We start from the raw sequence: 27,466 nt of genomic DNA on the forward strand, positions 1-27,466 counted from the left end.
TTTTCTACTGTGTTATGGACTTGTTCATTGTTTACTCCATGTGTAACTCTGTGTTGTCTGTTCACACTGCTATGCTTTACCTGGTTAAATAAAGGTGAAAAAAATAATAATAGTGTGTGTGTGTGTGTGTGTGTGTGTGTGTGTGTGTGTGTGTGTGTGTGTGTGTGTGTGTGTGTGTGTGTGTGTGTGTGTGTGTGTGTGTGTGTGTGTGTGTGTGTGTGTGTGTGTGTGTGTGTGTGTGTGTGTGTGTGTGTGTGCAACAGAGAGACCGAGATTTATTTTCAAATTAAAATTTGAGTGCCTTTATAGTATTTCGAATAGGTTGATCCTGCTGCTCACTGAACATGTCCTGTATGACAAGCAGGAATTCCCTGTTCAGGTTCAGTGGTATGGAAAAACATCCTGTAAAAAACGAATGGAATGTGAACAAAGCCAATTGTAAATAACTATCCTACGTTTAGTTTACATTCACATGAACTTCATAGGATCGAAGGAGAAGGTGGGGGGGAAATGAAAGGCTTTCGAAAGCCATTGGAAGCCACGCAGACAATAATGCAGAAAAATCGGCTCATGCATTGGCCATATCCTATATCATGTGCCATAGGATGAGGCATGAAAGAAATCATAGAAATTTGAAGAGAACATAATGTATACCTATTTAAGTTTGAATACAATATCTGGAAGAGGAAATATCAACTACATGTAACACACATATATATTTAGCAAAACTGTGTGGCTGTATTCGATAGTTGCCACATTGTTGAACCAAATACCTTCTCATTGAGCCGGACGATCTGGTCCATTTTTTCCTTATCTTGTAAAAGCTCCTGCAATTCACTCATGTTTAGAGCCCTATACCCGTCTGGGGTAGAGTTTGTGTCCTTAAAATTGGACATTGTATTTCCTTCACAAGCAATTCAGACGAGTTCGTTTGCAAGCCTATCTGGTTCCATGTCGTTCGCAGTGAATAGCACAGCCACAAGCGCCTAGTGAAAATGGGTTAAAGCTTCTGTTGGCAGAGTCAATACAAGATGCAGTGACACATACTTACCACGATTGCATTGCAGCTAATGTAATGCTACCGACAACCACGAGAACCTCGTCACTAGTTACCACAACCACGAAGTCATAAACGCCGCCTATTTCTACAATTACTCTTCTTAAAATATTATTTTAAACCTAACCCTAACCTTTACCGCAAATTTAACCACAATGCTAACGTTGTGCCTAACCTTAACACTATATTAAGACTAAAAATAACATTTTTGTTTTCATACATTTTTACGATATAGTCATATATTTACCTTGTGGCTGTGGTAACTAGTCGAAACCCCCACGGGAAGGCATGGTCGTGGTATAAAACGTTTATAAGCAGGTTATAAAAGTAATAACCCTCTGCCATGATTTTGTTTGGCAATGTTTGATTCTTGCCTACGTACAACCTGTATTTCCTACATTCCTATTTCCTACACCTGTATTTCCTACATTCTCAATTATTTGTAATGTAGGCGAGTGTGCATGTACACTGCGAACTGGAATGCTGAAAGCATTTTCACTTCGCTGACTGTTATAACATAAATTATTGTTCTATCTGTGGTTACTTTGTATCATTTTGTAGCAACTACCGGTATTTTATGTATCAACTTTTGAGGAAACTTTCGTTTCATGGGCTCTAAAAACTATTTGTACGCCTTTAGTTTGCCGCTGGATCTGATTGGATGATCGAGTAGTATCTATTCTGAAGTTCGTGTTCATTGGTACGTTTCTGACGACGTCATTTTCAGACGACGGGAAAATGGCGGCGTTTGCTGGCGAGCGATGGAGAAGCGAGCTACCAAGTCATTATATATTTTTTAAATTACGAGAGCAACTTGATTTGGAACCCAAAGCGAATTGCAGGAAAACTGCAAAGAATCTGACATTTTGCCTCAATGGTGACATATTCGTGTGGAACGACGCAGACAGTGTTTTTTACACGACCAACCTGAGGCAGCTGAATTCGGAGGACAGCATTGAGAGTGTGAAATATCAGGTGAGCACGTTATTCTCGATGGATAAAGATTTTAAAGCGTGGTTCATCTTTTTAACGTATTATATTAGCTAAAATAGTAGCTGCGACTCCCATTCATTCTTGGCGCAACATGCAATTGTATTTCACATTAACCTCATCCAGAACAACTCATAATTACCCCTGTACTGTCCCCCTAGTCGCTTGTGGAGATATGGGAGGATTGTACAGGTGTAAGCAATATGGAATATATTCCACTACTGTTAGCTACATATTGTAAATTACGCCAGACGCGATAGCTATGTTTCCAATACTGGGCGTTACAGGTTAGTTTATACAAAACGCTCCAGTATATGTTTCAACTAACCTGCTCTTGGGGATACTGTCAGAAAGATATTACATCTGTTTTGTACCGCGACAGGTTCCTAACTATCTTAGCTGCCACTCATCTAGCATTTCCAATCATATTTGCAGGAACTCTCTCGTTTACATGGGACATGGCCACGTGTAGAAGACTGTGCGACCCAAGCAAATAATTAGCAAAATACCTAATCTTGTTAGGTATTTGTTTTGGTCGCAATGTCATCTACTTCTACACCTGGTCATGTGAGAGGCATTTCTCACTTGATAAAAAAAAACATTAATTTAATGTCGTTGAGTTTTCTCTGGTTTTTGTAGAACCAACAGCAACTGGACACAGGTATTTAAAAGACACCCTCTTCGTTCTCGATTCAGAGAAAAGCGTATCGCCAAGAGCAGGTTAGTTTCAACATGTGTATGGTGGCATTTTGAATAAGCTAACCTGAAACGCCTAGTAATGGAATCATAGCGTCCAATCTCTAGCTAATAGTCCACCTAGCCCCGGCAAGGTGGAGTTATCATATTTCCCAAAGTTAAACCTAATGAACTACTCTCAAATCTTAATTCTCCTTCAGGGGTGAGGGTTTTCTGCTGGACAAGGTCACTGACTCCTGATCAATGTTACAATATATTTTTTGGTGATAAGCATTGGGGTTGAGCGATGTCAACCTTTTATCCTATTGTGATTATGTAGCCATTAAACTTTGTGATATACTATGCTATCGCCCCTATTGGCCACACCCAAAAAAAATGAATATAAAAAAACAGCTAAACCAACCGTTGGTCTATAGCTGAAATGTAATGCAACTGGACAAATCATGATGAAAGATCATGTTGAATGCCTGGGCAGAGGCTAAGTGCAGGCAATGGCAAGTGTTTTCAATTATTCCTTTCTGGGGGAGGAGCAGAACAGGTTTGTGTGTCTGTCTGTGTGATGCGGTCATGATGGAGCAGTGACTGTGGTGAGAAACGGGCAGTCTTACCGTATAGTGAGCTACAGTATTTTATATGCCTACACCATGGGCTGAATAGAAGCACAATGGGATAACAATTGCTTTATTTGCCTCATAAAATAATAGAACAAATATGTTTTATTTGCCTCATAAAGCTGTGATTGAGAATAGCCTATGCATTTTGGTTTTTGCTCTTGCACTACACAGCGGATTCAAATAACAAGCTTTCATCATTTGAAATCAGCTGTGTAGTGTTCAGGCAAAAAACTTAATATGCACCAATTGGGTTCCTGAGGACCAAGTTTGGGAAACGTTGGCCTGTGGTTAGGCTATAGACATTCATTCTTGTTATTTTTGAAAGCTACAACTTTAGGACAACACCCTTGCAGTCTAGAATATTTGAGATATAAGCTACTGTTCATAACTGCAAAAATCTCTGAAACTGGAAACACTTACCCCCTCACTAGCTTTAAGCACCAGCTGTCAGAGCAGCTCACAGATTACTGCACCTGTACATAGCCCATCTATAATTTAGCCCAAACAACTACCTCTCCCTACTGTATTTATTTATTTTGCTCTTTTGCACCCCCATTATTTCTCTCTACTTTGCACATTCTTCCACTGCAAATCTACCATTCCAGTGTTTTTTTTTGTTACTTGCTATATTGTATTTACTTCGCCACCATGGCCTTTTTTGCCTTTACCTCCCTTATCTCACCTCATTTGCTCACATTGTATATAGACTTATTTTTCTACAGTATTATTGACTATATGTTTGTTTTACTCCATGTGTAACTCTGTTGTTGTACCTGTCAAACTGCTTTGCTTTATCTTGGCCAGGTGACAATTGTAAATGAGAACTTGTTCTCAACTTGCCTACCTGTTTAAATAAAGGTGAAATAAAAATATAAAATAAATACATATTAGTGTCTAGCCACACAAGTCCTCAATTGGCAGCTTCATTAAATAGTACCCGCAAAACATCAATCTCAACGTCAACATTGAAGAGGTGACTCCGGGATGTTAGCCTTCTAGGCAGAGTTGCAAAGAAAAAGCCATATCTCAGGCTGGCTAATAAGTAGAAAAGATTAAGATGGGAATAAGAACAAACACTGGACAGAGGAAGATTGGAAAAAAAGTGTTGTGGACAGACAAATCCAAGTTTGAGGTGTTCGGATCAAGAACATTTGTGAGGCAGAAAAAATGAAAATGTGCTGGAAGAGTGCTTGACGCCATCTGTCAAGCATGGTGGAGGCTATGTGATGGTCTGGGGGTGCTTTGGTGGTGGTAAAGTGGGAGATTTGTACAGGGTAAAAGGGATCTTGAAGAAGGAAGGCTATCACACCATTTTGCAACGCCATGCCATACCCTGTGGACAGCGCTCTGTCTGGCCTGCATTCCTCTCTTGCGTTCTGTAGGCCATATAACATATTTATTGAAACAGTAATAGGCAAATTACTCAGAATGGCACATGTGTGCTGCCCTGCTGTGCGCTGCGATTTTAGTTCAAATAGGCTGAACCATTATCTGACACATCAAGATGTCGTCACCATCAACGATGGCTGTCAATAGACAATGCTGTTGTAATATCACCCAAGCCGGTGAAGTTGAAGACTAATGTCAGATGACTTTCATTTCTTTCCTCAGACTCTGTTGTGCATCAATCCACCACGGTTTGAAGTGTGCCAGGTGTTGCTGAGCCCGACACAGTACCATGTTGCACTCATTGGACAACGGGGTGTCACCGTTCTAGAATTACCACAGAGGTGGGGCAAGAGGTCCGAGTTTGAAGGAGGACGGAGTGAAGTTAACTGCAAGTGAGTATAAAATGTTAGCCCAATACCCCATCTAACATAAATAACTATCTGACCCATCAAAGCATTTTTTCAGGTTATGCTGGTCCCTTTAGGGATATATAGAACACTGTCAGCACTCAGCGGGGTGCCTACTAGAACAGTTAGGAAGAACCTGGTTCATTAGTTTATTTTTCTGTATAACTGAAGCGTGCAGTGGGCTGGAACTAACTCACCCATATAGCCTACCATAAGAAAGGATCCCCATCCCACACTCATTGTCTTGAGTTATAGGGAAAAAACGAATTTCAGTCCATATGAAATAAACATTCTTTACACCACTCCAAATCCTGTGTTGACTCTAATCTATGGAGTAGATTAACTAAAGATTTGGTTGTTTCCTCTCTACCAGGACTATTCCTGTGGCTGAGCGTTTCTTCACCAGCTCAGCCTCCGTGACCCTGCGGCAGGCCGCCTGGTTCCCCAGTGAGACGGAGGAGCCCCACCTAGTGCTACTGACCTCTGACAACACCATCAGGTAAACATACATGGACCATTTACAAAGCACAATGTCAATTCATTGATGAAATGACTTGTTGTGATCGTGTTTTCTTTTTAGAATATATATTTGGTCTCATCAATCAATGGGTTTGTTAGCTATAGGGCCCCTAGTTATCTGGGGCCCTATGTCCTGCAGGTGATGTATGTGTGTATTAATAGTTTAATATTCATTGTATTTTTGTACTCCCTGACAAAGGCCATGCAGCTGAAATGCGTCTATTTGTATGCCATGTTCAATGGAACCAACAAAGGAATTTTAATTAATTATATGTAGAGTGCCTTGGTCCTCCTTTCTTTTCGATAGTTTTATACCTTATTGACCATACTATTGCACTGCATTGACATTGTATTGTCGTGTATAGGTTCTACGGGTTGAAAGAGCCTCAGACTCCCGCTAGAGCACTATCAGTTTCCCAGTCAGAGGAGGACAGCAGTGTACACACTCGTGGGTGAGTTATTTCACCCTCTATATTGACCAAATCCAAATGGAATTGACCTATACCCTGCTATGTAGTTTACTAATAAGATCTGTCTCTCACCCCTCCTTAGGCGCTCCTATGCAGCCTCTCTGGGCGAGATCGCTGTGGCTTTTGACTTTGGGCCAGTGGCCGGCGCCCCTCAACAGCTCACAGGCCAGCGGTCCAAGGAGGATGTGCTGGTGTACCCCCTCTACATCCTCTACGAGAACGGAGAGACCTATCTGAGTTACACCAGCCTCGCACACAGGTAAGTGGCTTAGCACCCTCAGCTAAGCCACTGGAAGCATCCAGGTTTTCAGGGGAAAAGCAGGGAAAAGAGGCGAAGCCTGAAAACTGGATGCTTCCTGTGTTCTAAACTTCAAAGTGTGATTTTCTACATTGTAAAATAATAGTGAAGACATCAAAACGACAAAGTAAAACATGGAATAATGTAGTAACCAAAAAAGTGTTAAACAAATAAATAAAATATAAATATTACATTTTTCAAATTAGCCTTGATGACAGCTTTGCACACTTGGCATTCTCTCAACCAGCTTCATGAGGAATGCTTTTCCAACAGTCTTGAAGGAGTTCCCACGTATGCTGAGCAGTTGTTGGCTGCTTTTCCTTCACTTAGCAGTCCAACTAATCCCAAACCATCTCAATTGGGTTGAGGTTGGGTGATTGTGGCGGCCAGGTCATCTGATACAGCACGCCATCACTCTCCTTGGTCAAATAGCGGATAAAATCAAAGTGGAGCGAGTTCCAGGTCGCGCGCACCAAACAAAAGAGTCCTTAACACATGGCAACAACAGGACTTCTTCTTCATTACTCAAAAGAAAAACACAACCCATTTCTAAAGACTGTTGACATCTAGTGGAAGCCATAGGAACTGCAACCAGGTGCAGTTCCTCAAAAAAATCCTGGATGGTTTGTCCTCAGGGTTTCACCTGCCAAATAAGTTCTGTTATACTCACAGATCTACAAAGGGTGGCTACTTTGAAGAATATCATGTATGTATATATATATTTTTTTTTAAACACTTTTGGTTACTTCATGATTCCATGTGTTATTTCATAGTTTTTATGTCTTCACTATTATTCTACAATGTAGAAAATAGTCAAAATAAAGAAAAACCCTTGAATGAGTAGATGTGTCAAAAATTGACTGGTACTGTAGGTCAGCTTAACATTTTGTTTTGTCTGACTGAATTTCAGTTAAGCTTATTCAGTGGACCTTTACAAATATATTATGCTACTGTTTGAGGACATTTTAATAAAAATCATCCATTAGTAATAATCTTATTTGAATCTCATCCCTAGACCATGTTCTTCTGTTTTTCAGTTTGGGAAGCCTCAGTAAGCCCATTGGGCCCTTACCCATGTACCCCGCGGCGGAGGATAACTATGGTTATGACGCCTGTGCCGTGCTCTGCCTGCCCTGTGTTCCCAATATCCTGGTCATCGCCACAGAAACAGGCACACTGTACCATTGCGTGGTGCTGGAAGCAGAGGAGGAGGAGGAGACTGGAGTAAGTACTGTACTAGAGTGCGACGTTACAGAATATTCAGATATAAATGTTCTGTGTAGAATGGTTAAGATTGTCTATCTGTTAGAACAGGGAAACTGTTGGCTGTATTCTTTACATATATATCTGCAACATTGACAATTTCACCTCACTGAATACACTTCAGGAGTGTACACTGAGGACTTTTCTTCTCTGTGTGTGATTAACAGGCAGTGGAGCGGTGGTTGCGGGGCTCAGAGGCAGTGCCCTCTCTCTACGTGTTTGAGTGTGTGGAGCTGGAGCTCACCCTCAAACTGCCCGCAGGTGAAGAGGAAGAGCCTGTGGAGTCCGACTTCACTTGCCCAATCCGACTGCACAGAGGTGAGTGGGTCATGCTGATTTGCTGATATAGTTCAATGCTAAAATTGGATCCATTGGTACTTCCCAAGTCTCAAAAGGTCCACACCCCAACATTATGTTTGTCTAATGTACTTTCAATGTGTTTTTCTTTCTGTGGTGTCTTTTGTTTCATTGAAACTTGCTTTATGCCCAATTTCAGACCCCCTGTGCCAGCACAGATACCACTGCACACATGAGGCAGGAGTGCACAGTGTAGGCCTCACTTGGTTCAACAAACTACACAAGTTCCTCCAGTCAGGTGAGTCCTTCATGTCCAGATGGGGGTGTCAATTCAATTGTGTTGTTTACCATATAAATCAGAGGTGGTTAGTGCATTAATTTGCCTGCTTTGCCATAATGCTCTTTCTCCACAGATGAGGACAAGGATAGTCTCCAGGAGCTGGCTGCTGAGCACCGCTGCATCGTAGAGCACATTCTCTGTACCAGGCCTCTAAGTAGCAGGTATCACAATTATCAAGGCATCAGATATTAATGACATCAAGTTAGGAGAACCAGCTGACTTGTCATTGCTTGGCAGTAAAGGTTGTTGACTTTATGTTTATTGAACAATTATCTCCTCTCTTTCTTTCTTTTTCACTCTCCAGCTTGTCAGCTCCAGTACGGGGCTTCTTGATCGTGTCAGACCTGTCTTTGGGTGCAACCATGATCTGCATTACCAGCACCTATGAGTGTCTACTACTGCCTCTCCTGTACGGTTCAGTATGGACTCAAGTGTTTTGGTCAATTACACTTATTTATTTATTTTTTTTCACCTTTATTTAACCAGGTAAGCTAGTTGAGAACACATTCTCATCTATAACTGTGACCAGAGTTACACATGGAATGAACAAACTTACTGTCAATAATACAGTAGAAAAAAGAAAAGTTTATATACAGTGAGTGCAAATGACGTAAGATAAGGGAGGTAAGGCAATAAATAGGCCATGGTGGCAAAGTAAGTACAATATAGCAATTAAACACTGGAATGGTAGATGTGCAGAAGATGAATGTGCAAGTAGAGATACTGGGTGCAAAGGAGCAAAGATGAATAAATACAGTATGGGGATGAGGTAGTTGGATGGGCTATGTTCAGGTGCAGTGATCTGTGAGCTGCTCTGACAACTGGTGCTTTTGATTCTGGAATGTTGATAGCCTATTTTTAGATTCATTATTATATCAGTTCAATTATTGAAACTGCTATAGATGGGAAACTGTGTCATAGGCTGATGGTGGATGTCTGTGTGTGCCTAGGAGTTCCATTCGGCCTCCCTCTCCTCCCCTGCTGTGTTCCCACCCGGGGGTAGGCTCAGCTAGCTCTCCTCTGCGTGGATTGCATGACGACTCCTTTGAGCAGCACATCCGCAACATCCTGGCCCGGAGCTCCACCAACCCTCTCATGCTCAGGTAACGCACTCACTACAGTGCATTGAAAACACCCCTTGAGGAGATCTTTGATTTGCACAGATCCCAATTGACTCCATGGCAACATGCTTTGGCGTCATGCTGTGTTATTTTTTACATGTAGTATCCTCCCTTGTTGCTGTTTTTGTGAAGGACAATTGTTTCTCCATGACCTGACCTGATAAAGGTTAGATAAAACTCCCCCTATAACATGCACAAAGGAACACTGTTAGCATTGGTTTAGTGTGTGTACTCGGTCCTGTTGTCCTGTGTGTCTAGGGCAGGGGACAAGGACACATCGTCTCCTCCTCCAGAGTGTCTCCAGCTGCTGAGCAGAGCCACCCAGGTTTTCAGGGAGGAGTACATCCTCAAACAGGACATTGCCCGTGAGGAGATGCAAAGAAGGTAAATGTCACTCCCATTAGCAGATACACTAATGCACATACAGTACCAGTCAAAAGTTTGGACACCTACTCATTCAGGGGGTTTTCTTTATTTGTACTTTTTTCTACATTTTAGAACAATAGTGAAGACAAACTATGAAATAACACACGGAATCATGAAGTAATTAAAGTGTTAAACAAATCAAAATATATTTTATATGGGAGATTCTTCAAAGTAGCCACCCTTTGTCTTGATGACAGCTTTGTACGCTCTTGGCATTCTCTCAGCCAGTTTCATGAAGTGGTCACCTCGAATGCATTTCAATTAACAGGTGTGCCCTGTTAAAAGTTCATTTTTGGAATTTCTTTCCTCAATGAGTTTGAGTCACTCAGTTGTGATGTGACAAGGTAGGAGTGGTATACAGAAGATATCCCTATTTGGTCAAAGACCAAGTCCATATTATGGCAAGAACAGCTCAAATAAGCATAGAGAAACAACAGTTCATCATTACGAACTGCCTTGTTCAGGGGCAGACCGACAGATTTACCTTGTCAGCTTGGGGATTCAATCTAGCAACGCTCTAACCACTAGGCTAACTGCCACCCCGTGAAGCTGGTTGAGAGAAGGCCAAGAGTGTGCAAAGCTGTCAGGGCAAAGGGTGGCTACTTAGAAACAAATCAAAATATATTTGAGATTTTTCAAACAATTTCTTTTGGTTACTACATGATTCCATATATGTTATTTCATAGATTTGATGTCTTCACTATTATTCTACAATGTAGACAATAGTACAAATAAAAACCCTTGAATGAAAGTAGGTGTGTCAACTTTTGACTGGTACTGTATAATTAATCAATAACACATATGATCACTTGAAGTTTTAGTTTGGATATTAGTGTTGAGCGTTTAACCAACATTTCGAAGGGCTGTTCTGTTTTTTTTATTATTTTTTTTTATCAACTAATTGACCGACGTCACTTTAATTATGTTAACTCAATGTACGATTATTCAAGAGGGAGTGAAATTAAGTCAAGAACTATGTGGGACGCTGAGCTTCTTGGGAGTTTAGGTAATTGGAAGTTTAGGTAAATATTTAACCTAGTTCAGCATAAACTTGGTAATGAACTACAATTACCATAATCCATTGCACCAGTTCTTTCCGGTCACAGACAGAGGTTGTTACAGGCACACCATATGAGACTGCATGAGAGAGTAATGACAACACAATGACGAGAGGGATAGAGACAGTTCGTAAGGTAGCTCTACCCGATTTAAAGTAGTTGGTAAAAAACAGTCTTGAAAGTATGCCTTATCTACTTTGAAGAACTAGTAAAAATAATTTGTCACCCGGAAAGCTACTGCTAGCCTAGCCAAATAGGATGACTTGTTCGAATGGGGAGCACAGAGATAACAGATGGCTGGCTGCCACTTACTGCCTGAGCAGAGATGAGATGATGACTTATTTTTCATTCTTTAAAGTCATCAAATTAAAACCTAGTAATATATACAACTGAAATGTGAATGAATTATGGTTAATAAGTGATGAGCAGTAATGGGCATTCACTACCATCATGGGGCTCTTATGAATTGTTTTATTCTGTGTTAGTATTCCACCCACTGTCGGTGTCATGGAAAAGGCAGACGATGACTGAGGGGAGCTCTAAAATCATTTTAATGTCTGTTATGCATTTTTTTATTTTATTTTGCAAACAAACTGATTTAAAAATACATTTAAAAAATGATCAAACTGGCCTCAAAATGCACTTACTGCTCAGCACTTTCTGATACCCACACATCATTATGGCTCCGACGGACATAGTCGCCCTGTTTCTAGCGCCTAGCCAACTTTACATTTATTTCTTTAGAATGTTTTTTTGCATTATTACCTACAGCCAAAAATAACTTTTGAATATTAGTTCAGCGGTCACTCATCAGCATTTTGACCAGAAATTTGAATTTCCTAAATTGGATCCTTTGTTTGAACTCAGAGGCAATTCCATTAATCCCGGGGGCTGCTCCAAGTTGCCATCACCAGAGAAGAGGAACATGGAGTGGGCTCTTAGACTCAGGAGGCGTGCATACCATCCACCACTCCCAAATATTACTCGCCAATGTTCAGTCCCTGGACAAGAAAGTAGATGAGCTCAGGGTGAGGATCTCCTTCCAGAGAGATATCAGGGACTGTAAAATAGTGTTTTACAGAATCATGGTTCCTTCCGGATATACTATCCCCGTCCATTCAGCCAGCGGGGTTCTCCGTCGATCACTAAGACAGGAAGAAAGAAAGGTGTTGTATGTTTCATGATTAACTACTCATGGTGTGACTGTGGTAACAAACAGGAACTCAAGTACTTTTGTTCTCCCGATCTGTAATACCTCACCATCAAATGCTGACCGCATTAGGTCCTGAGAGAATTTCTTTGGTCATCGTCACCGCCTTGTATATACCCCCTCCCCGACACTGCAAAGGCTCACAAGCAGCCATGTTACCGAAGCCGTGCTCCGAGACATAAACACCTTTGCCCACTTCGAGGAAAAAACAGAACTGCCGATTCTGGCCACCTCCACTCACAAGACTGTGAGCTCTTCATGGGCAACGCGAGTAAGACATTTAAGCGCAGTAACCCTCGCAAGGCTGCCGGCCCAGACCCACTACAATGGGCAAACCACCCCAATCACCCCATCCACATCAACAAACCTGCAGTGGAGAGGCTGAAAAGCTTCAAGTTCCCCGATGTTCACATCACTGACAACCTGAAATGGTCCATCCACACAGACTGTGTGGTGAAGAAGGCACAACAGGGCCCCTTCAACCTCGGGAGGCTGAGAAAATGTGGCTTGGCCCCATAGACCCTCAAACTTCTACAGATGTACCATTGAGAGCATCCTGTCAGGCTGTATCACCGTCTGCTTAGCTCTATACCGTTTTCTTTTTTATCCTAAAAAAAACTCCCTAGTTCTTGCCGATGACAAGTGTACACATAACATGATGCAGCCACCACCGTGCTTGAAAATATTAAGAGTGGTACTCAGTGATGTGTTGTGTTGGATTTGCCCCAAACATATAACGCTTCGTATTCAGGACCAGGAGTACATTTCTTTGCCACATTTTTGGCAGTTTTACTTTAGTGCCTTGAATGTTTTGGAGGATTTAAATAAATAAAAATCTGTACAGGCTTCCTTTTCAGTCTGTCATCTATGTTAGTATTGTGGAGTATCTGCAATGTTGTTGATTCAGTTTTGTCCTATTACAGCCATTAAACACTGTTTTAAAATCACCATTGGCCTCATGGTGAAATCCCTGAGCGTCTTCCTTCCTCTCCGGCAACTGAGTTAGGAAGTACGCCTGTATCTTTGTAGTGACTAGGTGTATTGATACACTTGAGATGGTGTAATTAATAACTTCACCATGTTCAAAGGAATATTCAATGTCTGCTTTTTATTTTAACCCATCTACCAATTAGATGCCCTTGTTTGCGAGGCTTTAGAAAACCTCCCTGGTCTTTGTGGTTGAATCTGTAGGAAATTCACTGCTCCCCGGCCAAACCCACCCCTTAACCCAGACAACACTGGGCCAATTGTGCGCCGCCCTATGGGACTCCCGATCATGGCCGGTTGCGATACAGCCCGGGATCGAACAGACTTTGTAGTGATACCTCTAGCACTGTGATGCAGTGCCTTAGACTGCTGCTCCACTTGGCAGGCCAACACATCTCAATTTTAAATCCATTTTAAACAACTAAATTTGGAAAAAGTCAGGGTGTGAATACTTTCAAGGTACTGTGTATATACAGTGCATTTGTAAAGTAGTCAGACCCCTTGACCTTTTCCACATTGTTAAGTTACAGCCTTATTCTAAAGTTGATTGTTTATTTTCCCTTAATCTATACAGTGCCGCATAATGACAAATCCCAAACTTTTTTTTAGCATTTTTTGGAAATTTTAAACTGAAATCACATTTACATAAGTATTCAGATCCTTTACTCTGTACTTTGTTGAAGCATCTTTGGCAGCGATTACAGCCTCTGGTCTTCTTGGGTATGATGCTACAAGCTTGGCACACCTGTATTTGGAGAGTGTCTCCCATTTTCTTTCTCTGTAGATCCTCTCAAGCTCTGTCAGGTTGGCTGGGGTGTGTTGCTGCACAGCTATTTTCAGGCCTCCAGAGATGTTCGAACAGGTTCAAGTCTGGGCTTTGGCTGGGCCACTCAAGGACATTTAGAGACGTGTCCGAAGCCACTCCTGCGTTGTCTTGGCAGTGTGCGTAGTGTTGTTGTCCTGTTGGAAGGTGACCCTTCTCCTCAGTCTGAGAACCTGCTCCAGAGTGCTCAGGACTTCATGGAGGATCTCTGTACTTCGTTCATCTCTCCCTCGATCCTGACTAGTCTCCCAGTCCCTGCCGCTGAAAAACATCCCACATGATCCTGCCACCACCATGCTTTACCGTTGGGATGATGCCAGGTTTCCTCCAGATGTGACGCTTGGCATTCAGGACAAAGGGTTAAGTCTTAGTTTCATCAGACCAGAGAATCTGGTTTCTCATGGTCAGAGTCCTTTAGGTGCCCTTTGGCAAACTCCAAGCGGGCTGTCATGTGACTTTTTTACTGAGGAGTGGCTTCCATTTGGCCATTTCCATTTGGCTACCAACTCTAGGAAGAGTTGGTAGTTCTAAAATTCTTTGGCCACTGTGTTCTTGGACTTTCAATTATTGCCCTGTTGAGAAACAAATTATACGCCATCCCATCTGGTTTGTGCTATCGCTACAGAGTGCTGTGGTATCCATGCTTGTTAAGTGTGTCTTGAATTCTAAATAAATCACTGACAGTGTCACCAGCAAAGCACCATCACACCACCACCTCCATGTTTCACGGTGGGAACCACACATGCGGAGATCATCCGTTCACCTACTCTGCGTCTCACAAAGTTAGTGGTTGTAACCAAAAATCTCACATTTGGACAGATTTCTATCAGTCTAATGTCAATTGCTAGTGTTTCTTCGCCCAAGTAAGTCTCTTCTTATTGGTGGCCTTTAGTTGTGGTTTTTATGCAGCAATTCGACCAGATTTGCACAGTCTCTGAACAGTTGATGTGTCTGTTACTTGAACTCTGAAGCATTTATTTGAGCTGCAATTTGAGGCTGGTAACTCTAATGAACTTATCCTCTACAGCAGAGGTTACTCTTGGTCTTCCATTCCTGTGCTTTTTGCGACTGCACTTAAAATTGAAAAGTTCTTAATTTTCTGGATTGACTTATAGTAATGGACTGTCATTTCTTCTTGTTTATTTGAGCTGTTCTTGCCATCTGACATTCCTATTCTGATATCATTATTTTGGGGGATGTGTGTATTAGGTATTACTGCACTGTTGAATGTAGAAACACAAGTGTTTCACCACCCATGTGATAAAATCTGCAAAATATGCGTACACTACCAATTAAAATGTGATTTTACAAGCACACACACACACACACGTGTCCATGTGAGGAAGCATGTTGTTGACTGGTTTCTTTTTCAGGGTGAAACTGCTGACCGGACAGAAGAACAAGCAGCTGGAGGACCTAGCCCTGTGCCGAGAGGAAAGGTGAAATCGGGACAAGTTTCCCAATAAACATAGACCTTGATGCCCATGGCCAATGTTTCCTCTAAACATGTGCGTAGTTGCGCACTTCCTCCAGACTGCCGCACAGAAGAAATGCAAGAGATCGAACTTAACTGAGTTCACCCAATTTTAGTTTGCACAATATAGATTTGTTTTCTCTGATTGTATCAACATTTTAATGAGAAAAAATCTAGCTTTACAAGATCGAGTCTGATTTTGTTGTAGGCAGAGCCAGAGCGCAGCGTGGGTAGTCCCTACTAGCGGTCTTTCAATCACGTGAATGAAAGCCCTATTCGGATCAGTTTAGCCCAGTAAGGGGCGCAATTTTCACTAGGGACTGGGACATGTCGTCCCCCCCCCCCCCCCCCCAGTTTTATCATTTGAATGTGATAGAGGCAACGGTTGGCTTTAGGACCATGCAGACTCCTCCGAGCGGTTGGGTAGGCTGTTTCTAAAACCAAAGTTGCACCTCTGAGCCCAGTTATAAGTATAGGTCAGCAATGGGCAGTTACTGCTTCCTACAAGAGTACAAAACGGAAGCATTTGAAGTACAGAGGCTTCATATGAGCTTCACCTGCATTTCATATACTTGAGAGCTATTCTTCATTGTATTTATTTTATCAATAGGAAAAGTCTGCGAGAGTCTGCAGAGCTTCTGGCTGATAAGTACGAGGATGCCAAGTATCGCCAGGAAGCCACCATGAACAGGTAGCTAGATACGCTCATCTTTCAAATCTAAACTTTCTTCCGGGCTTTAGTTTCAGAAGTCATTGAAATGGTCAGATGCCCAAGCAACATAACTGGCTTCATCTCAAACTAATGCGATCTGCTTCAAAGCTTCTATTACAACAGATATGACTCTATTTCCTCCTTCTCTGACTTGTGTTCTGTACTATTCCAGGGTGAAGCAGGTTCTGGGCAGTCTGCGCAGTCAGCTGCCCGTTCTGTCTGACAGCGAGAAGGACATGAAGAAAGAGCTGCAGACCATCAACGACCAGCTGCGTCACCTGGGCAATGGCATTAAACAAGTGGGCTGCCTTCTTGAGGTCTATCGTTGTCATCATCACAGAGCTTGTACTGGTTCACAGTAATAATTGGACTGGTGTTTTATCTTCCAGGTAAATATGAAGAAGGAGTACCAGAAGAAACAGATGGACAAAGGGCTGTCTCCAGCCAGAGCTACTGTCGCCCTCAACCCCCACCAGAGGAAGTGTGTCCAGGGAGTGATAAAGGAACAGTGAGTATGGGCAGCTCTTCCCTGGGTGGCATACTAGTTTTTGCCAGCCTGTTGACCTTATGACACCCATTGATCTCCTTTGTTTGTAGAATTTAATGTTGGTCCTGAGTCTTGTCTAATATGATCTGGTGTAACTGAGTTAATGTACCATAAGCTCACTCCACAGCTAGCTTGAAATGTTGCAGATGGGAGACATTGGTACCTTTTTTGGGTGGCTCAAACCATTGGAATGTTGTTAAGGAGGGAGGTCACGTGTTAGCAAAGCCGAGGTCTCAAGTTCGAGCCAGGTATGAACTGAATCGGAGAGGGAAGGGGTACACGCTAAGCAAGCAATGTGACATGTGTAACAATGGTGCCGAGTGACTCCGGTGCGTAGTTGGGCTTAGCTCGGCGGCTGGGGTGACTGTTACACTCACATTAAACTCGCCACAGAGTGAAGAACATACCATAAGCGCACTCCACAGCTAGATTGATTGAGCCATCCAATTTGTAGCTTTTGGGTTGCTCAAACCGTTTGAATGTTTGAGGGCGGTCACGTGTTAGCCAAGCAGAGTTCCCAAGTTCAAGTTAGCTAGGAGCCGAAGAGGGGGGGGGGGCGACATCCGTAACACTTGCAGTGTTCTTTCCTGACAGCCTTGTTTCCTTCTCTCTTCCAGGGGAGAGCACATAGGAGAAATGATGAAACAGATCAAGGACATCAAGAACCATTTCAGTGTCTGAGCCATTAAGGGAGCCATCTTTCATCCACAGCAGTACCACTGCTTTCCAAACAACCAAAATAATAAGAATGAAGCGCTATTGTGAATATTCAGTCAACGCTTGCTAAAATAGTCTGTCTTATAAGGCTAGTCATTGTGTCTGCCAGTCACATTTTTGGAACCAGTAGTTGAAATGAGAAAATCACCAAGGTTTTATACACTATGTTTGTCTATCTGGAGAATAAAATTTGTGTACAGTACTGCCTATATTAACTGCATGAACAGTTAGCTCTGCATATGGGCCTTGGTGGAGATGTTCTTCAGTGTCACCATTAGACGATGGATCCTTATCTCAGTTAATCTCCTATCGTGTGATTTACTCCTCTGTCAGTATGACATGAACCATGCATAGCCATACCTTTTGATGCATAGGTTAGACCAGCTAAATCTATTCATGGTCTTAAAACAAAGGGAGATTCAATCCGCTCTATAGCACGATTTGAATTTAAAAGCAATGATCCTGCATTTGTGGAGACTGCATTCACAGTAACTGCTGCATATGTCGGGTCAATGGGAAATTACCTTTTTTTAAATGTAAATTGCGCTATGATCTTCAAGGTCAAGATTGAATCTAGCCCTAATACTCGTTTTCCATAGCATACCCATCTTCGACCCTTGGGTGGATGAGCTTTCTGCCCAAGATGCATTTCCCATTTATTTTAGTATCTGAAATGCCATTTGTTTTATAGCTTCTAAGAGCCTTTGAGGATTGCCCTCCATCGAAGCATTGTTTTTGAGGGATAGTCACGCATACCATAAAGTACAATTTGATTTATTAGATAATACAGAAATACACAGTACTGTATAGACTTTTGTGAAGGGGGGCCTAGCAGAAGCATGCAGAGAACTCATGATTTACTTTAGATTCCTCACAATATTACTGCAGGCAACATTACACCACAGTGAAATCCTAAAATGAAAGCCATGGCCTTGTTTATGGCTAGCCCAAATAAAGGGGTTGTTTGAGACAATTACACACAGTAGCACTATCCAAGGGAATGGTAGGCGAGTTATTCTATAAAACCCAACGTCTTTTGTTAAGTCCGACTTAAGAATTCAATGCTTTACAAATAAATGTGCTGTGAGCATGTGGTAGTGAAGGAGTTAAGAATACATGGCTTAGACACTTAAGCTTTAAAGTCTACACCTGTTGTATCCAGTGCATGTGACCAATACAATGTCTTTATATGAATCAACCCTTTTCTGGGTAATTTGGTTCAATTTCTGCTGTCATTACCAAATGGGGAACATTGTCATGAACACACCAACCCAATGCAAGAGGTCTCTTTGATGGATATCCAACACACGCACAGTATAGAAGTCCTACTGTGCCAGATCAAACTTTCAGGGAGTGAAGTGAATTTAAAAATATTACACGGAATCCCTTTTTTTTAACAAGCAATAAACATTCATCTTTCAGTACAAGTTCATCTGGCTTCCTTACTCATATCCTCAAACTAGTAGGTGGACAAAACATAGCAGGATTCTTTGATACATATAAATGTCTTGAGTTGATATTGTAGTACATGCAAGTCAAATAATCAATGATCTCCAACGTATTCTTAATCACATTAATTCAACAATGTTCAACCAAGATTTAAGCAGCAGGAAATATTTTTCTAGGTATCGTTTTACAACAATTAAAAGCAATACATCAATGTCTAAAGAGTTTCCATAGAATCACCCTAAGAACCCCAGTCACATCAGCCAATGAGTGATAAAGCATTTTACCCACAGATAACTTGACTACCAGCATTTAAAACTGACTAGAGAAATGAGCTGAAACATTCAAATGCAAATAGTTCACGGTGCATTACATTTTTGGAAAAGTCTGTATTAAGTAGATCAAAATGTAGAAGCTTTTTCTTCCTCAAAGCAAACCATTCTTTGACTTTAACTGCCTGTTGAGATTCCTTGAACAACCCATGTTGAAAATGTGCTATGTTGCTGAACTAGCTTTTCTGATGCCAGGGACTGAACTTTTTGTACAGTTCTTGCTATTGGTAATGATCATAAATGTCATTGCCAAAACCATATTCATTCTGATCCAAAAATTCCATCTTCCATCCATGCCCAGTGATCATTTGTCAATGATTTGACCGTTCTGTCCAAGGGACATGAAACCAACAGGAAGAATACTCAGTTCCTTGGAAACAAAGTAAAACTCAAAAGTAGGATACAACCATGATGAGCCAACTGATTTTTCACACTATTCATAATTTCCACTGAGACGTGACACCTACACTTAAGCGGACCAGCATGCCTTCTCTATTCCCTAGTAGAGGTGAGTGGTTATGTTTTATCCACTGATGTTAGAGAAACGTCAGAAGGTGCTCAAGAAGTTATGTGCCAGAAACTCCATGAAACTAGTGACAGTGTTGGTGAATCAGATAATGTTCAATGTGGAAAGACTTTACAGAAAGACTTATGTCATTGCCCCCCCTCAAATGACTTGAGGTTGCAAGAGTATTGGTGACTAGTGATGCAGCCGGAACAAAACTATACATGTGAAATTAAATACAAAATATCAAGTAGAGAGAATCATTTTTTTGCAAGAGAAACAAGCCAGACTACAGTGCCTTGCGAAAGTATTAGCCCCCCCTTGAACTTTGCGACCTTTTGCCACATTTCAGGCTTCAAACATAAAGATATAAAACTGTATTTTTTTTGTGAAGAATCAACAAGTGGGACACAATCATGAAGTGGAATGACATTTATTGGATATTTAAAACTTTTTTAACAAATCAAAAACTGAAAAATTGGGCGTGCAAAATTATTCAGCCCCTTTACTTTCAGTGCAGCAAACTCTCTCCAGAAGTTCAGTGAGGATCTCTGAATGATCCAATGTTGACCTAAATGACTAATGATGATAAATACAACCCACCTGTGTGTAATCAAGTCTCTGTATAAATTCACCTGCACTGTGATAGTCTCAGAGGTCCGTTAAAAGCGCAGAGAGCATCATGAAGAACAAGGAACACACCAGGCAGGTCCAAGATACTGTTGTGAAGAAGTTTAAAGCCGGATTTGGATACAAAAAGATTTCCCAAGCTTTAAACATCCCAAGGAGCACTGTGCAAGCGATAATATTGAAATGGAAGGAGTATCAGTCCACTGCAAATCTACCAAGACCTGGCCGTCCCTCTAAACTTTCAGCTCATACAAGGAGAAGACTGATCAGAGAGGCAGCCAAGAGGACCATGATCACTCTGGATGAACTGCAGAGATCTACAGCTGAGGTGGGAGACTCTGTCCATAGGACAACAATCAGTCGTATATTGCACAAATCTGGCCTTTATGGAAGAGTGGCAAGAAGAAAGCCATTTCTTAAAGATATCCATAAAAAGTGTCGTTTTAAAGTTAGCCACAAGCCACCTGGGAGACACACCAAACATGTGTAAGAAGGTGCTCTGGTCAGATGAAACCAAAATGGAACTTTTTGGCAACAATACAAAACGTTATGTTTGGCGTAAAAGCAACACAGCTCATCACCCTGAACACACCATCCCCACTGTCAAACATGGTGGTGGCAGCATCATGGTTTGGGCCTGCTTTTCTTCAGCAGGGATAGGGAAGATGGTTAAAATTGATGGGAAGATGGATGGAGCCAAATACAGGACCATTCTGGAAGAAAACATGATGGAGTCTGCAAAAGACCTGAGACTAGGACGGAGATTTGTCTTCCAACAAGACAATGATCCAAAACATAAAGCAAAATCTACAATGGAATGGTTCAAGAATAAACATATCCAGGTGTTAGAATGGCCAAGTCAAAGTCCAGACCTGAATCCAATCGAGAATCTGTGGAGAGAACTGAAAACTGCTATTCACAAATGCTCTCCATCCAACCTCACTGAGCTCGAGCTGTTTTGCAAGGAGGAATGGGAAAAAAATTCAGTCTCTCGATGTGCAAAACTGATAGACATACCCCAAGCGACTGTAATCGCAGCAAAAGGTGGTGCTACAAAGTATTAATTTAAGGGGGCTGAATAATTTTGCACGCCCAATTCTTCAGTTTTTGATTTGTTAAAAAAGTTTGAAATATCCAATAAATGTTGTTCCACTTCATGATTGTGTCCCACTTGTTGTTGATTCTTCCCCCAAAAATACAGTTTTATATCTTTATGTTTGAAGCCTGAAATGTGGCAAAAGGTCGCAAAGTTCAAGGGGGGCGAATACTTTCTCAAGGCACTGTATATTTTCAAAAACAATTTACCGTTAATTAACATCCAGGCCTGTCGCACAAAAAGATGCACTGAAAAGGAATATTGTCAACAGTGATCCTGACCATTTAAAAATCCACCCTTCAGTAGTCAATTAGTTAGTTCTACGGATTATCCATTCCCAGGGTTGGATAGGTTACTTTCTAAATGTAGTTACTAGTTACCTGTCAAATTGTAATCTGTAACGTAACTTTTGGATTACCCAAACTCTAACAATCTGATTAAATTCCATTACTGTCCCTTTATTAAAAGGCATTAGAAGACAATGTATGTTACCAATTGAACCACATCTTTTGCAGGAAAAATCAGTGATAATGCCTCTTTAGCTGGCCATGGATGTTACATTTTACTTTATGGGTTGGTTATGTAGGCTTCTTCTAACCCATTGCTTTCTACCACATATAATAATGATTCAATTATATCTTTACATTTAAAAAAACGAACTATCAGAATTCCAGTAAATCCAATACATTTTATACTCCTTGATCTTCAAGAATAGGATTTGGGAATATGGAAGTATAGATTAGCCAAATTGTTTTACCTGAGCATGACCCCAAAACAAATTATTTATTAGCCAGCCCTATTGTTTTTTTATGACTTTGTTGTCATGGAGGACTGATTGGGCTCATTGAGTTGAGTTGAAAAATAAATGCTGTGCTCATGGAATGGCATGCTTTGAGCTCTACTGAAAAAGGATATTTACATGTGAAAAATGAATGCCATTTGCTATAGGCCTATTGTGTACCTTTTTGTTGGTGACACTGATAGCTTGATAATATGCAGCTGTTTAAAGTGCAAATCCACAGATGAAAAAAATAACATAACGGACACCCCGCCTGTGTTTTGATTAAAAAAAACTGAGGGATGGAGAAATATAACCACACTCAGATTAATAGACAGAGCGATCGATGCAAGGACTGACCATCCAATATATAAAAATTGTTTTAACGATGTTGAGGCTATACATTTACAAACATCGGACTTAAACAATCTCATATTTTGGATTCTCATGGAGTGTGACAATTGAACTAAGCTCATGATCAAATTAAATCTAAATCAAATCAAATTGTATTTATATAGCCCTTCGTACATTAGCTGATATCTCAAAGTGCTGTACAGAAACCCAGCCTAAAACCCCAAACAGCAAGCAATGCAGGTATAGAAGCACGGTGGCTAGGAAAAACTCCCTAGAAAGAAGGAAGAAACCTAGAGAGGAACCAGGCTATGTGGGGTGGCCAGTCCTCTTCTGGCTGTGCCGGGTGGAGATTATAACAGAACATGGCCAAGATGTTCAAATGTTCATAAATGACCAGCATGGTCGAATAATAATAAGGCAGAACAGTTGATGAGCCATTTATAAGTTATATTCTTCAAGAATCAATGGAATCAAAGTCCAAACATGGACGTAGCAACTACAGATTTCCCCATCAAGTCTATCAAAAGTGTGCAAGTTTGAGCATGTGTCAATTGGGACTTTTTAAATGTATTTTTTAAATCAGCAGCATGAATTAGATTGAGCAATAAAATTTCCACTTTTATTCCATTGGCTTGGATCCGCACTACGCAGCTTTTGCAAGAGCAGTTTTTCACTGGCTGTCCATTGGTTTCAAAAACAATGATTGACAGGCAGCTTAAACTAATTGAATTCAACTTTTATTGGATTCAAATACACATTTAGATTTGTGAACAGACATCCGCAACCACACTCCGAAAGGCATAAATAGCTTAATGAGAGAGCAGGAGTGATTCACATCAATGATCTATGTAGATATATGAAGTGATTTCCGTATCGCCGGACTACACCACTGTTGTCATCCTTACCTCCAAACGTTTATTGGAGTGTGGTGTCAGGAAAATAACCTCACACTCAACGTCAACAAAACAAAGGAGATGATGGTGGACTTCAGGAAACAGCAGAGGGAGCACCCCCCTATCCACATCGATGGGACAGTAGTGGAGAGGGTTGTAAAGTTAAATTCCTCGGCGTACACATCACGGACAAATTGGTCCACCCACACAGACAGCGTCTGCACAACGCATCACCGGGGGCAAACTACCTGCCCTCCAGGACACACACCACCCGATGTCACAGGAAGGCCATAAAGATCATCAAGGACAAGAACCACCCGAGCCACTGCCTGTTCACCCCGCTATCATCCAGAAGGCGAGGTCAGTACAGGTGCATCAAAGCTGGGACCATGAGACAGAAGCTGTTTTTCAATCTCAAGGCCATCAGACTGTTAAACAGCCACCACTAACATTGAGTGGCTGCTGCCAACATACTGACTCAACTCCAGCCACTTTAATAATGGAAAAATTGATGTAAAAAATGTATCACTAGCCACTTTAAACAATGCCACTTAATATAATATTTACATACCCTACATTACTCATCCCATATGTATATACTGTACTCTATACCAGCTACTGCATATTGCCTATGCCGTTCTGTACCATCACCCATTCATATATCTTTATATACATATTCTTCATCCCTTTACACTTGTGTGTATACGGTAGTTGTTGTGAAATTGTTAGGTTAGATTACTCGTTGGTTATTACTGCATTGTTGGAACTAAAAGCACATGCATTTCGTTACACCCGCATTAACATCTGCTAACCATGTGTATGTGACAAATAAAACTTGATTTGATTTATTCAAGTTGGATAATCTTTGGATGCCGACAGCAGTCACACTATTGGAAGACATAGCTTGGACTGTAGCCTACAAATGCCTATTCCTGCTCTTTTTCCGCGATCCATCAAACACATTTGGTGTGTCATTATAGGGGTATCTGACTTGTGGTCAGACTCGCTCACGTGGAGCAAACTTAAAGCTTGTGGCTTTTTTAGATGCTGATTTGAATGTCATTGAGTACACAGAGAAGTGTCGTTTTTTTTGCAAACATCCTTTCTGAATGTAAAAGTAATGGTTGAAGAAATTATATTGTTTTTCAGAAGTATCTGTAACGTCCCCAACCCTGTCCATTCCATTGTAATAATTGGTCATTACTGTCCCTATGGCTGTGTCTCAACGGTTCCCACAAATGTATAGATGTGAGCAATATGTTTTGTACATAACCAGTCATTTCACCTGCCTGAGGTCCTAAAGAAAAGGAGACTAGTAAAGCAAAATGAACCTATTTCATACTATTGGGACACAGCCTACAAATCAAGCAAGTATGTTTGGCCCTCCATCCATTCTACAAGTCAGAGACCATAGGCTGAGGCAGATCAGAACTACTACTGGATGCAGGCATAGGGTAAGAGACCATAGTATTGGAGCTGTAGCTGTAGCTGTTTTATTCAAATGGTACTGTATGTATGTATGTATGTGTGTGTATATATATATATATTGCATTGATTAAGTAATACTGAAGTTGTTACCCTGCCCTCATTAATTTCTTGGAATGCCATAACAGTTGAGGCCGGTAGGCCGTCAATGTAAAATAAGAATTTGTTCTAAACGAACTTGCCTAGTTAAATAAAGGTTAAATAAAAAAACAAAATATGTATGTACGTGTATATGTATAACATATACAGTACCAGTCAAACATTTAGGCACCTACTCATTCAAAGGTTTTTATTTTCACTATTTTCTACGTTGTAGAATAATAGTGAAGACATCAAAAGTATGAAATTACACATGGAATCATATTGTAGGTTCATTGGCAAAGTGGGTGGGGTTATATCCTTCCTGTTTGGCCCTGTCCGGGGGTGTCCTCGGATGGGGCCACAGTGTCTCCTGAACCCTCCTGTCTCAGCCTCCAGTATTTATGCTGCAGTAGTTTATGTGTCGGGGGGCTAGGGTCAGTTTGTTATATCTGGAGTACTTCTCCTGTCCTATTCGGTGTCCTGTGTGAATCTAAGTGTGCGTTCTCTAATTCTCTCCTTCTCTCTTTCTTTCTCTCTCTCGGAGGACCATGCCCCAGGACTACCTGACATGATGACTCCTTGCTGTCCCCAGTCCACCTGGCCATGCTGCTGCTCCAGTTTCAACTGTTCTGCTTTATTATTATTCGACCATACTGGTCATTTATGAACATTTGAACATCTTGGCCATGTTCTGTTATAATCTCCACCCGGCACAGCCAGAAGAGGACTGGCCACCCCCCATAGCCTGGTTCCTCTCTAGGTTTCTTCCTAGGTTTTGGCCTTTCTAGGGAGTTTTTCCTAGCCACCGTGCTTCTACACCTGCATTGCTTGCTGTTTGGGGTTTTAGGCTGGGTTTCTGTACAGCACTTTGAGATATCAGCTGATGTACGAAGGGCTATATAAATAAATTTGATTTGATTTAACGCAAAAAGTGTTAAATCAAAAATATATTTGAGCGTTTTCATAGTAGCCACCCTTCACCTTGATTACAGCTTTGCACACTTGGCAGTGGTGTGTGTTGTTAAAAGTTAATGTGGAATTTCTTTGCTTCCTAATGCATTTGAGGCAATCAGTTGTGTTGTGACAAGATAAGTGTGGTATACAGAAAATAGCCCTATTTGGTAAAAAAAACAAGTCCATATTATGGCAAGAACAGCTCAAATAAGCAAATTGAAACGACAGTGCTGCATTAGATGACCTGGCCTTCAACCCAATTGAGGTAGTTTGGGATGAGTTGAAGGAAAAGCAGCCAACAAGTGCTCAGCATATGTGGGAACTCCTTCAAGACTGATGGAAAAGCATTCCAGATGAAGCTGGTTGAGAGAATGCCAAGAGTGTGCAAAGTTTTCATCAAGGCAAAGGGTGGCTACGTTGAAGAATTTCAAATATAAAATATATTTTAATTTGTTCAACACTTTTGGTTACTACATGATTCCATGTGTGTTATTTCATAGTTTTGATGTCTTCACTATTATTCTACAATGTAGAAAATAGTAAAAACAAAGAAAAACCCTTGAATGAGTAGGTGTGTCCAAACTTTTGACTAGTACTGTATATGTGTAAACATAGACACGTATATACATAGTTTTTAAAATTTAAACTAGGCAAGTCCGTTAAGAACAAATTCTTATTTTACAATGACTGCCTACTGGCCCCAACTATAATGGCATTCCAAGAAATGAATCCAAATAACTTCACAGATCTTCATTGTAAAGGGTTTAAACACTGTTTCCTATGCTTGTTCAATGAACCATAAACAATTAATGAACATGCACCCGTGGAACGGTCCACTAACAGCTTTCAGATGGTAGGCAAATATGGTCACAGTTATGAAAACTTAGGACACTAAAGAGGCCTTTCTACTGACTCTGAAAAACACCCAAAAGAAAGATGCCCAGGGTCCCTGCTCATCTGCGTGAACGTGCCTTAGGCATGCTGCAAGGAGGCATGAGGACTGCAGATGTGGCAAGGGCAATAAATTGCAATGTCCTTAATGTGAGGCACATAAGACAGCGCTACAGGGAGACAGGACGGACAGTTGATCGTCCTCACAGTGGCAGACCACGTGTAACAACACCTGCACAGGATCGGTACATCCGAACATCACACCTGCAGGAAAGGTACAGGATGGCAACAAGAACTGCCCGAGTTACACCAGGAATGCATAATCCCTCTAACAGTGCTCAGACTATCCGCAATAGGCTGAGAGGGCCAGGACTGAGGACTTGTAGGCCTGTTGTAAGGCAGGTCCTCACCAGACAGCACCGGCAACAACGTCGCCTATGGGCACAAACCCACCGTCGCTGGACCAGACAGGACTGGCAAAAAGTGCTCTTCTTCACTGACAAGTCGTGGTTTTGTCTCACTAGGGGTGGTCGGATATGCATTTATCAAAATGAGCGTTACACCAAGGCCTGTACTCTGGAGCGGGATCGATTCGGAGGTGGAGGG

The 27,466-nt window shown here is 41.4% G+C and overlaps 2 protein-coding genes across 2 annotated transcripts in view; one reads left to right on the forward strand and one right to left on the reverse strand.

Annotated features, from left to right (window-relative positions):
* LOC124000753 (vacuolar protein sorting-associated protein 37D-like) overlaps positions 1-1,027 on the reverse strand; it is a 43,200-nt gene extending 42,173 nt beyond the window's left edge. Inside the window, exon 1 of the mRNA XM_046307341.1 lies at positions 774-1,027. Coding sequence (XP_046163297.1) covers positions 774-896 — 123 coding nt within the window. The 5' untranslated portion in view covers positions 897-1,027. The remainder of the gene's footprint in view (positions 1-773) is intronic.
* A 738-nt stretch (positions 1,028-1,765) lies between these two features.
* Positions 1,766-18,845, forward strand: nup88 (nucleoporin 88). The gene is made up of 17 exons (XM_046306566.1): positions 1,766-2,032; positions 4,969-5,138; positions 5,527-5,652; positions 6,038-6,124; positions 6,225-6,401; positions 7,478-7,664; positions 7,871-8,021; positions 8,200-8,298; positions 8,414-8,501; positions 8,645-8,749; positions 9,291-9,443; positions 9,720-9,845; positions 15,339-15,404; positions 16,050-16,130; positions 16,324-16,450; positions 16,541-16,659; positions 17,316-18,845. The coding sequence occupies exons 1-17, from the start codon at positions 1,796-1,798 to the stop codon at positions 17,377-17,379; spliced, it is 2,163 nt and encodes a 720-aa protein (XP_046162522.1). The 5' UTR covers positions 1,766-1,795; the 3' UTR covers positions 17,380-18,845.
* Positions 18,846-27,466: the final 8,621 nt, after the last annotated feature.

The sequence above is a fragment of the Oncorhynchus gorbuscha genome, linkage group LG16 (genome assembly GCF_021184085.1).
Source record: "Oncorhynchus gorbuscha isolate QuinsamMale2020 ecotype Even-year linkage group LG16, OgorEven_v1.0, whole genome shotgun sequence".
NCBI classification, from domain to species: Eukaryota; Metazoa; Chordata; class Actinopteri; order Salmoniformes; family Salmonidae; genus Oncorhynchus; species Oncorhynchus gorbuscha.

Bases quoted from the DNA above. Each gene is read 5' to 3' on its own strand.
- nup88 (XM_046306566.1), top strand. From the start codon at position 1,796: ATGGCGGCGTTTGCTGGCGAGCGATGGAGAAGCGAGCTACCAAGTCAT. The intron at 5,653-6,037 runs GTAAACATACAT...TGTCGTGTATAG, and splicing joins ACCTCTGACAACACCATCAG to GTTCTACGGGTTGAAAGAGC. The intron at 9,444-9,719 runs GTAACGCACTCA...CTGTGTGTCTAG, and splicing joins ACCAACCCTCTCATGCTCAG to GGCAGGGGACAAGGACACAT.